Genomic DNA, 11427 nt, shown 5'->3' with positions numbered 1-11427 from the left:
AGGGGGGTGGTCAAGTGAAAGCATTGCCTTGCCCCGTTTACCACCATTGTGTGGTAGCCCAAGTACACAATGCTAAGTTATGTGCTTTATGTGAGAGTGTGTTAAACTCTACTACTTCCATTTTTTACTCAGAGTGAAATATAGGCATATGCCTTTCAAAAGATTGGTAAGATAAAAGTGAGTGGAACTTAATGGAAAATAGCAAAATTGTTCCATAGCTGCTGGCTGTCTTCCTTCAGTACTTCTCTCCAACTCAGGCATGGGGTTTAATCAAATGGAGCCTCTAACATCAGACAACGTGCAAGGAAAATAGGCTTCCTTGTTGGGTACAGGGGGAAAATGAAAGGTCACAGGGCCCCCGTGTCAGCCTGGCTCTCTGTTTTTTTCCCCAGAGTTTCCTGGGAGAAACATTTCCTGTGGGAGGCTTGAGGCTGCCTGGGGCATGGACCTAGCCAACTCTGGAGATAGAAGCCAAAAGGAGGGACAAGGCCCTGTGACATGCAGAGGCCATCGTCTTGCCACCTCTGGGACAGTCGACTTTTGTAGGGTTTTGTTGCTGTAATGGGCTGAATGGTGGCTCCAAAGATATGTCCTCACCCTAATCCCTGGAACCTGTGGATGTTACCTTATTTGTAGGCAAAAGAGTGACTATTACCTTCTATGGCAAAAGATGTGATTGAATTAAGGATCTTGAGAGGAGGCACTTATCCTGGATTATCAGAGGGAGCTGTAAATGCAGTCTTGTGCATCTTTGTTAAAGAGAGGCAGGGGGAGATTAGATACACACACAGAAGAGAGGGTGCTGTGAAGACACAGGCAGAGACAGGAGTGAAGTGGTCACAAGCCAAGGAACGTGGGCAGCCACCAAAGCTAGAAGAGGCCAGGAACGGATTCTCACCTAGAGCTTCTGCTCTGGGGGGAACGCAGCTCTGCTTACACCATGATTTTGGACTTTTGGCCTTTAGAACTGTGAGAATAAATTTCCATCATTTAAAGCCACCAAGGTTGGGTAATTTGTCACAGCAGCCTCGGGAAACTAATGGAGTTGTCTAAGGTGGTCGGAGTTTGGTTTCTGTCGCTTCCACGTAAAATGGTCCTGACTCGTAATGTGTAGGGTCTGGCCAAACACCTCAAAGCTGAGTCCAGTGGCCCCCACAACCATGAAAGGGTCCTGCCTTGCTCCACATCTGAGTATTGGCCTCTGTGTCCTGCCAGGTAGCCTGCTTGCTATCACTCTCTCACATGCATTCCGGGAAACTGTAGTCCTGGCCCTGGCCTCATCCCCGTGGCTGGGTCTCTGTTAGCTGTTGTCAACACTGAGCCTCTAGCTGGCAGGTGGCTGGGGATGGGGGCAGGCAGAAGGGCAGGTGCTGGAAACATCCATGGATTTATGAGTGGAAACTTCATGGTTCATGAATGCCCGCTCTGGCCTGGAGCCTGTTGTCTAAGGTGCAAGGTTGATACGAAGCTGCTCACTGCCCGCCTCCTCTCTCCACCCACCCCAGTTGAGTCAGGTGTGGCCAAACTCACAGAACTGGCTTATCTTTACAGGAATTGTGGACACTGGTGGGTGAAATTTCCAGAGAGGCAGAGGGAAGGGGCTATGCAGGGCTTCAGGAGAGGTCCCCAGCTGGATGGCAACTTGCCAGTGAGCTTGGCACGCATGTGAAAGGAGGCAGATATGTGGCCCTGCCTTGTTGGGTTGCAGGCCTGGGAGGGCCTGGGTTGAAGGATGTCTTGGGAAGCTGTTCTGCCAGGGACATGTCACCCCACACCCGAAGGAGCCTCCAGTCCAAGGCAGAAGATACAGAGGAAAATCAAGATGAGTATATGCACAAGAAGATAAAACATGTACAAAACCTCAGAACCTGAGCCCTCCAGGGACTAGGATTACGCAAATGAGGAGGAAAGACCTACAGGGTATGCAAACGGACCCCAGCAGCCAGGGTGGATCCCCAGGTCCCTGTGCAACATGCTTCATACAGTCATCAGGATCATCTAGTCTAGTCCCTTCCTCAGGTTGGGGACACAGGATGGAAGAGAATCCTTGCCAGGCATGTCTCACAGCTAGTAATACAGGGCTGCAGGGTGTATGTCTGTTCAGATGCAACCCACAGAGATGTGTGGGGTTGGGGACTCAGATACTAGGAGTGACACTGCAGTTGGTGACAGAATTTTTCAGGCCTACCAACTAAATCATAGTGGTGCCCCTCTGAACGCAATAATCAAATCGCCCCTCCTCTTTCCAGGATGTCCACTAGGGGAAGCCCTGTACCGCTGAGAACTACTGTCCTGCAGGACCTGGCTGGCCCCAACTCCTAACACTGCTCTTGGACCCATCTTGCCCCCACGGCCCCCATGCCGCTGCGCACACCCTGCAGGCACGCTGCCTCCTCAGGGCCTCTGTACCTGCTGCTCCCTCTACTTGGGGTACTCTTGTCCCAGGCGTCCATGTGCCAGCTCCCTCCTTCAGTGAGCTCTACCCCGCTGTCACCTTACCACAAGAGCCTTCCCCAGCCCCCCCAGCACACCCCCCAGCACTGTCTACCCCAACCCTACCCCATCCTTGCTTCACAGAAATTATTACCTGGCCTTGTCTTTATTTTTGTCTCTCCTACTAGATTGTAGACTCCATCAGGACAGGGATTTGGTCCACATTGTTCACTGTTAAGTCCCTGGACCCCAAACAGTGCCTGGCCGACACACAGCAGCCGGATGGGCAGGAGGAGGATGGCTGACACACTGCAATCACTGGCCTACAGGGACTTTGGAATCCTGCCGGGCCCTGCCTCGGGGTGGGGGAGGTTCCCGACCAGGCCCAAATCTGCTCTCTGGCCACATCTGAGGTGGCGTTGGGTGGTGGGCCCGCCTCGCACAGCTTTCACAACCATTTCCCGCCTGTGGGTGGTTCTAATTAAGACTCTCAATAGTCACAGGGTTGGTTGTTCTCATTTTTTTATGGTCAAGCTAATGGTTTTCTTGGCAACATAATTCCCTCAGAAACCTACGCTATTTATTTATTTACCAGGCAGGCCCAGGGTCAATGACAGTATTCCTGGTTCTTTCCTGGGCACAGTTCTCAGGTTCGCTTTATTTCTTTGCTTATCCACATGACTCCCCCTCAAGATGATGGCTTTGAGGTTATGAGGCTCAAGCAGGAAGACCACACCCTCTATGTGATTCTTACTCGGAGGCCAAGTCACTGTCTCCCTGGGCCTTTTTTTGCTCATAAGCATGTCTTACTGTTTGGAGACTGGAAGCAAGACTACTTGGCTTTTCCAACACTTCACAACCCTGGATTTCAGGATTCTCCACCCCCTTCACTTCTGCTTGTAAACTGGCTAATTTTTTTCTGGAACTCGACTCTCTTGCCAAGTAACAATCAACATATACCACATTCTGTTTTTTTTCCAGCTTCTTCCCCTTGAACAAAAAAACTCAGTAAACACGTAGTTTGCTTTAACAAGTTATCCAACATCATAGCCATACCAGATGTTTTGCCACCACCTGACAGGGATCCCCAGCTGTTCTGCCTGCTGTGTCTGTTTTCTCATTGCTGCCGCCTGACCACTAACTAAGCCAATGCCACATACCTTAGGCTTTGGTTATACTTGCCTTGTACTTCAAGGTGCCAGTTTGTGTATTAATAAGAGTAAGAAAAGCTACCTGTTGTAATAAAATGCCAAATCTCAGTGGGTCGGTAAAGTTTGCTTTTCAGATGCACAGGCCAGCACACAGCTCTTGCTGGTCAGGTGGTTTGCCTTTAAGTGGTGACTTGGACCCTTATTACCGCCAGCGTCTTTAACACGTGACCTCCAGGGAGTCCCATGTGGGAGCACGGTGTTTGTGCAAAGTTTGGAACTTGAATATATCACTTCTTCCAACATTTCTTGGCTAAAGCCCAGTTTATGGCCCCAACCTAACTGCAAGGGGGCTGGGAGATGCTGTTGATGCTGTAGCAAACTGCCCCAGTATCAATCACAGGTTTCTAGCCAGAGACACTTGATGGCTCCCACAACCCTCCCCGGAACAGTTTCAAGGTCCTCCCCAACCTGGCAGTGGCCTCTAGTTCAGTTCTTTTCCACCCTGGCCGAGGCCCAAGCTCTGGTAGGCAGGCCTCCTCCAGCCTCCTGGCCTGGACCTGGTGCCTCACCCACCCTCCCCTGTATGAACCACAGCCCTTCCTTGTGCTTCTTCTGGACTTTCTCAACTTACTTTATGCTGATCTTATCCTTCTAGACCTTTTGCACTCTGTACCAGGGCGCTGAAATGCACTGTTCTGACCCTGTTCTGAGGGCAGGAGCCGCATAAAGTGGGGCTGGGCATGCAGAAGGCCTACAGACAAGACTTTGTGAATGGACATACAACTTCATCAAAATTCAAGACCAAGGACAATGCTGTGGCCATGGAGGACTAAATCTATCAGCATACCTGAGGTTTAGCAGGAGCCCATGAGAGTACGAGTAGCTGAATGACCAAGGGCAGCTGGCGAGGCACCGGCATGGGCGTGATGGTGCCCAGGCAGAGCTGTCCTGCACACGAGTCTTCTGTCCCCAGCACTGGTGTGTTGACGGCAATGTAGGCCACAGTGGGGATGTTGGGGAGTCTGCTCACAAGCTGCTCAGGGCTCCTCCCACACCCCAGGGCTCAGTTTTGTGCAGAGGTGTCTGAGGTGCCCACCCTGTTGGTTTACACCTCAGTCATGGACTGCCAAGTGCTTCCTCTGAGGCAGTCTGAAAACTGGTAAACTTTTTAAAACATGTTTTTCCCCTTTTCTTAAGGTTCTAATGACCAAATTGTAAAAATAATTGAAACAAAACAAAATCAAACACTTAGAACAAAACCCACATTTTTATCAGATCTACTTTTATTTCAGAAGGAAGTTTGTATTATAGTATTTACTTTTGTTTATATACAAGTTCTTCACATTTGTGTTTAAAATGCACAGACCTCCCTTAATTCTCTTGTTCCGGCTTAAATTAGCTGTTATTTTACAATACAAAAAATACCAAAAAATTGCAGTCCTTAATGTATGTATAACATCCACAATCCCCAGCAATGAAATAGTTTACAATACTTACTCCATATTTACATGAGTGCAACAGATGCTAAATTATACATATTAACAAACTAAACTTGAATCCAAACCAAAAAACCCCAAAACAAAACCGTAAATAACTACAAAACATTTCCAGAGCCAAAATTAGTTCAACAAAACAGGCTTCACTAGTGTTTAAAATGTTTTGTGCACAAATTCAGTCATTGAAAGTCAATTCCATTATTGCCTTTAAAAGAGAAGGTGCCAGTTTTCCTCTGCACTCCCAAATCGTCTCCCTGCAGGCGAGGGTGTTTATGAATTTGGACAACTCAGGGGAAATGTCTCTTGGTGGGCTTGGCTATCTACAAACCATCACGGTGATTTTTATGGTTTGAGCCATTTGGTAAATTGGGTAAACATTTCAGGCTGAGAGCCGGTGCATGGCCTGAGGCCAGACCCTCTGCCTTCCTGGGTCTATCCTCAGGTGGCCAATTCTCACAGAAACCACAAGGAAAGGTCTCCTGGGTTGACAGGTTTGAGGAGCTGGATTCTGTTGTAATTCTGAAGAGCAGCTTTTCCATCTCAGTCACCGCTCTAGTGTTAGCTTAGGTTGTTAGTAAGTACTTAGTGAATATTTGTTGAATGAATGGATGAATGAACGAAATGTAAGGATCAAAGGTGTTAATGAAAAGGATACCACCACCCAAGAAAGTGAATCACTCCCATCCCATCTCTAAATATACTCTATTAAATTGAAGGAGCAAGATTTGCACTGAAAGATAAAATGTATTTTTCTACAGATAGTGCCCTGCTCTTCCCATTTGCCCCGGATTTCCCGGTGCATCTCCAATCGTGCACCTCAGGCCTTCTGCTGACAGTCTCTGTCCAGGGCTGCTTTTCTTCCAGGTTAGCTCAGGGAGTATGTGGTTGCCTTCTCTGCACACCTCCTACCACACTTAGAGGTGATCCTCACAGGGAAGCACAGACCTCTCCCCCAAACAGTGTGGGAAGGGGGCAGGAGGTGGACAGGAGGCCAGGGTGAGGTTCTCCATGAGGAGCTATTTATCAACAAAGCAGCCACGCCCACTCCCACTCCCAGTTTTCAGTATAGTAAACTATGGTCCTGGGAAATGGTCATTAAAAATTTAGACAAAACCACAACAAAATGCAGCCTGGAAAAGCCCTTTTTGGAAAATCTAACTAGATCTACAGGTACAGTCTTGGACTCTAAAGACTAAGAGGAGCGTTTCTCAGGACAAGATTGGTCTTCCCTGGGCACCTACAGCTCCGAGAAGCTGACAGGAGAGTTACAACGCACTCGCAGAGCCAATGACAGGGACAGAGACATTCCGGCTGCCTTCGAGTCTCTTCACACACTGCCCGCATTTTCATATGTGCACTGACAGACGATTCCTACTTTAGAAGCTATCCAATCAGTCCCAGATGCATTTGAACACGTGGGCGCAATGGGGATGCCTTTCGTGGCTTTGTTATCATTGTATCAGGGCATAACGAGAGGACTTCTCTGAACCTGGATATCCAATATATGGCACAAAAACATATTAGGTCAAACTCAGACATAATTATGTTTAATAAAAATACATTAAGATATTTTTCTGTTTTATGTACACTCCAAATGTCTGAACATTCAGACACTACTGTATAGTTATGTACAAGTACAATATCGATGTTTTCATAACCATTTTAATTTATATACAGGCTCTGAAGTTCCAGATGACTTCCTCTTGATAACTGACTCTAAGCTGAGTGCCTCCTTCTCCTGCCACCCCCTTCCTCTGGCCCAAGCCTGGAGGAAGCTGTTTGCTACTGGCTGCAAAGGAGAAGCAGGTGGATTCAGTTGTTTCTCCACTGTTGGAGCAGAATTAAACTTCACTTGCTCCTTCCTTCCTTTTAAAAAATAAACATTATCTTTTAGAAAAAAGAAAATAACCAGGTGGCTATGGGACACGGTGCTTATTATTTCAAGGCATGGGACTACCACGGGGAGGCGGCTTCTTTGCCAAGGAAACACCAGTCCTTTGAACAAACAAGGACTTCCCTTGTGGGAGGGTCCTCTCCAGTGGCCTTCTGGTAATCACAGGGGTGAAGGGCCAGTCCCCGGCAGGCTCTCTGCGGGTACTGTGATCTGGGGCAGGGACGTGGGGAGCTCGTAAGAGGAGGGGTCTTTTCCAGAACCATCTGCTCTTTAACAATAATGTGAAAAAGCAGCATTTTGAGAGGCAAGTCTCAAAGTAGAGGTGTTTTGTGCATCAGTGTTTTATGGTTCAACATCCTTGAAAACATCTTTCCAGGCAATTCTTCATGGGAGTGGGGTTAGTGTTGGGGAAGAGGTCATACTCCCTCTCTAGGCACTGCATATAAAGGTGAAATGCCGCAGTTTTTGCTCTTTTGAGTATTAATTTCTCCAAATTCACAAACTTGAGCACTGTTGTCTAAAGGTCTACGCCCTCAGGGTAATGCCATAGAACACTGGGTTTTGAAGCAGAAGAGAGATCTTGGGAGGCTGCTGCATAATGCCAGAATACAGAGCACCATGGACGGGGACAACACACCATCCAGGCAGTGCCCTGGGGAGAAGAGCAGGGACTGGCCTACTCCACTTCAATTTGGTCACTACTTCAATTTGGTCACTTTTCATTTGGCATAACTTTCTCCCCTTGTCCATTTTTCCCATGTGCTTTTCATCCTTATCAGCGTTCACTGCCCTCCCCACAGCTACCCGTTGGGTCTGGGAGGGAGCATGGGAGGCCTGAGCTCCTCCTGGGGAGCGGGGGAAAGAGGGCAAACAGCTTCAGGTCCTCCTCCAGGCTTTGGGCAGGTTCTGCCCGACAACAGGAGACCGACCCTCTCCTGGCACTCCACCTGAGCCTGAGAATGAAGAATGACCCACCAGCTCAAGCAGACTACAGGAACAAAGAGTTGCCCTTTGATTAAGGGGTCCCAAGTGCTGTCATGCTCTTTTCGGCTTAAGGGAGACAAGTAACATGAGTGAGCCCCTCCCTCTGTGGTGCCTTGGCAGGAGCACCCAGAAGGCTGAAGCAAACATCAGGCCTAGAGTGACCTGGGGCAAGGAGGCACGTGGGAACATGCCTTATTTAGTGTCCTTTTTGATAACAAAAACAGGAGCTTTGACAGTTAGGTCATTTCTGTTTTCCTCTCAATCCCTGCTGCTACGTTAAATGTTTCTCGGGGTGAGAAAATTGTTTCCTGGCGGCAAATTAGGTTTTAGAAAAAGAGCAGATTGCCAATGATAGCTATTTAAGTTTTATAAGAATGTAGGAATGCAATTATGTAAAAACTTATGCTTACTAACTTTCCAATTGCTAGATCTATTTAAAGTCTAGGCACTTAGTGTGTGTGTGTGTGAGTGTATGAGTGTGTGTGTGTGAGAAAGAGAGAGAGAGAGACAAAGACAGAAACAGAGAGACAGAGAGGTAAAGAGGAAGAGAAGGAGAGAGAGAGAGGGAAAGAGAAAGAGAGGAGAGAGAGAGAGAACTTCAAATGGATTCAGACTAAATTAATCAAGTTGCTACAGAAAACTACCCATTATATCAGTTGACATTCCAACACTGCTGACCTTGACATTTAAAACAGCCTCTTCTATCTTATGATTCAAAAGAGATGGACCATTATTAATTCTCAACTAGAAAAAAAGTTACTCCCTGAAAGAGAGATATTTGCCTAAATCGTGCAAGAATAAATAGTACATCTTTTAAAAAAGATAGCAGGCTTCAGATGAAAACAAGTTAATTCATCTGACTAGTTTTTAAAAGACCATGTTCAAGAATGACTGATGACAAATGTCTACTTGTAAACACTACATCTTTGTTTTTTGCACTGTTGAAACAGTCCCAAGAACAGTTTTCCACACGTGAACCTGAGTGTCATTCCTAGCTCTCTCACTCGCTCTACACCGGCCTCCTCCAGCAACAACTGGATCACCCCTGGACCTGTAACTAAATCAATTATTTCCTATATGAAAGTAAAAGGTTAGATGCTGGAGCACAGATGGGAGAAACCGTCAAAGAAAGCTTGTGAACATGCAGATGAGGTGGATGTTTCGAGAGTTTCCAGTCTTCTGCCCTGCACAGTGTCTCCTTGCCTGCTCCCTCTCTGCAGACGGCTCTGGCACGCCACTCCTTGCTCACAGGGAGTCCTGGCCCCAGCATCAAATGCAGGTCCCAGGCTGTGCAGGGGGCTGCTGTTTCCGGTTTCTCACCGCTCCTGACTTCTCTTTGTATACTATTGGCATCTGCTGAGAAATGTCCACCAGGGCGCTGGCCACTGCGAGACCTTGGGAGAACCCACAGAGGGAACACATGTTAAGGAGCAGCTTGTTTTTATTAAAAAATAATTTAAAAAATTTCTTTTTACATTCACATGGTGCAATAAATAAATAAAGTACATACACGGGAAAAATCTTACCTCTAACCTGTGTCTCCCTCCATATTCCCCCCTTCCATCAGAGTAACTTCTTTCATTAGTTTGTATATATTCTTTCAGGGTTTATTTGTACAAGTACATATTCTCCTCCTCCCCCAATTTTACACAAAAGGAGTACCTTACTTTTCAGCAGATCTACCAAGCAAAGTGCTCTGCCTCGTGGTGGGAGCATCTAAATAAGATTGCAGACATGCTTTAAGCATTAAGTTTCTCCTGTCTTTTTCTCCAAGAAAAAGCTGCAGTCTTTATGATGAAATTAAGATTCATTCCACATTGCCAGCTAGCACTAGTTATTTTGATATCTACACCATGATAAGGGTTAGGATAGACTCTGGGGCCAGACTTTGGAATAAGCAAGGTTCTTTAACTTCCCTGTGCCTCAGTTTCCTCTTTTGTAAATGGTGAACAGCACAGGGCTTGTATGAGAAGTCAATGAGTGAACTGATGTAAAGTCTTAGAATGGTACCTGGCTTATCACCCCACCACCTCCGCTACCATCTTTGCTTTGGGGACTGGTGGGTCCATTCTCCTTTTTGTATTGGTAATTGATTAACTTGATGTTCATTAGGGAAGGCACAGTCCTGGGGGAGCTGGATTCCTATGCATGGGAAGAGGCCAGACAGGCTCAGAGCCCTGCTGAGGCCCCCAGGAGCCATGTTAGAGGAGCTTCTTACTCCACCTCACTAAGTCTATAAAATGGGGGAGGGGGGTAGCTTTTAAGTGCCAGGTTTAGTACCTGGCATGGAGTGGGGAATCCACACCAGTGACCACTGTTATAGCAAAGACAGAGCCAGGTGCTTCGGGAGTCCAGAGAAGGGCACCATTTAAAACGGGAGGTAGATCCTAGTCACAGCAATCAGACGAGAAAAGGAAAGAAAAGGCATCCAAATTGGAAGGAAAGAAGTCAAACTGTCACTATTTGCACATGCCATGATACTATATATAGAAAACCCTAAAGTCTCCACCAAAAAACTATTAGAACTAATAAATGAATTCAGTAGTTGCAGGAGACAAGATTAATACACAGAAATCTGTTGCTTTTCTATACACTAATAATGAACTACCAGAAAGAGAAAGCAGGAAAATAATTCTGTTTAAAATCACATCAAAAAGAATAAAATACCTAGGAATAAACTTAACCAAAGAGGTAAAAGGGGCTTCCCTGGTGGTGCAGTGGTTAAGAATCAGCCTGCCAATGCAGGGGACATGGGTTCGAGCCCTGGTCTGGGAAGATCCTACATGCCGTGGAGCAACTAAGCCTGTGCGCCACAACTATCGAGCCTGTACTCTAGAGCCCATGAGCCATAACTACTGAGCCCACGCGCCACAACTACTGAAGCCTGTGTGCCTAGAGCCCGTGCTCTGCAACAAGAGAAGACACTGCAATGAGAAGCCCATGCACTGTAATGAAGAGTAGCTCCCGCTCGCCGCAACTAGAGAAAGCCTGTGCGCAGCAACGAAGACCCAATGCAGCCAAAAATAAATAAATAAAATAAATAAAAATTTAAAAAAAATTTAAAAAGAGGTGAAAGACTTATAATCTGATAACTACAAAACATTTATGAAGGAATTTGAAAATGATACAAAGAAATGGAAAGATATCCCGTGTTCTTGAATTGGAAGAACATTGTTAAAATGTCCATACTACCCAAAGCAATCTACAGAGTTAAGGCAATCCCTATCAAAATAACCATGACATTTCCCACAGAACTAGAACAAATAATACTAAAATTCATATGGAACCACAAAAGACCCTGAATCGCCAAAGCAATCTCGAGAAAAAAGAATGAAGCTGGAGATATCACGCTCCGTGACTTCAGACTATACTAAAAAGCTACTACAGTAATCAAAACATCATGGTTTTCCCACAAATACAGACACATAGATCAGTGGAACAAAATAGAGAGACCCGAAATAAACTCATG

At 46.4% G+C, this 11427-nt stretch overlaps 1 protein-coding gene across 4 annotated transcripts in view; it reads right to left on the bottom strand.

Annotated features, from left to right (window-relative positions):
* Window positions 1-6611: 6611 nt before the first annotated feature.
* ATRN (attractin) overlaps window positions 6612-11427 on the bottom strand; it is a 158318-nt gene continuing 153502 nt past the window's right edge. For all 4 annotated transcript variants that reach the window (XM_059898407.1, XM_059898408.1, XM_059898409.1 and 1 more), the window contains one exon: window positions 6612-9352. In XM_059898407.1, the coding sequence (XP_059754390.1) occupies window positions 9228-9352 (125 nt within the window). In that variant the 3' untranslated portion in view covers window positions 6612-9227. The remainder of the gene's footprint in view (window positions 9353-11427) is intronic.

The sequence above is a fragment of the Balaenoptera ricei genome, chromosome 15 (assembly GCF_028023285.1).
Source record: "Balaenoptera ricei isolate mBalRic1 chromosome 15, mBalRic1.hap2, whole genome shotgun sequence".
In the NCBI taxonomy this organism is placed as follows: domain Eukaryota; kingdom Metazoa; phylum Chordata; class Mammalia; order Artiodactyla; family Balaenopteridae; genus Balaenoptera; species Balaenoptera ricei.
This window is presented reverse-complemented; position numbering and strand designations above follow the sequence as displayed.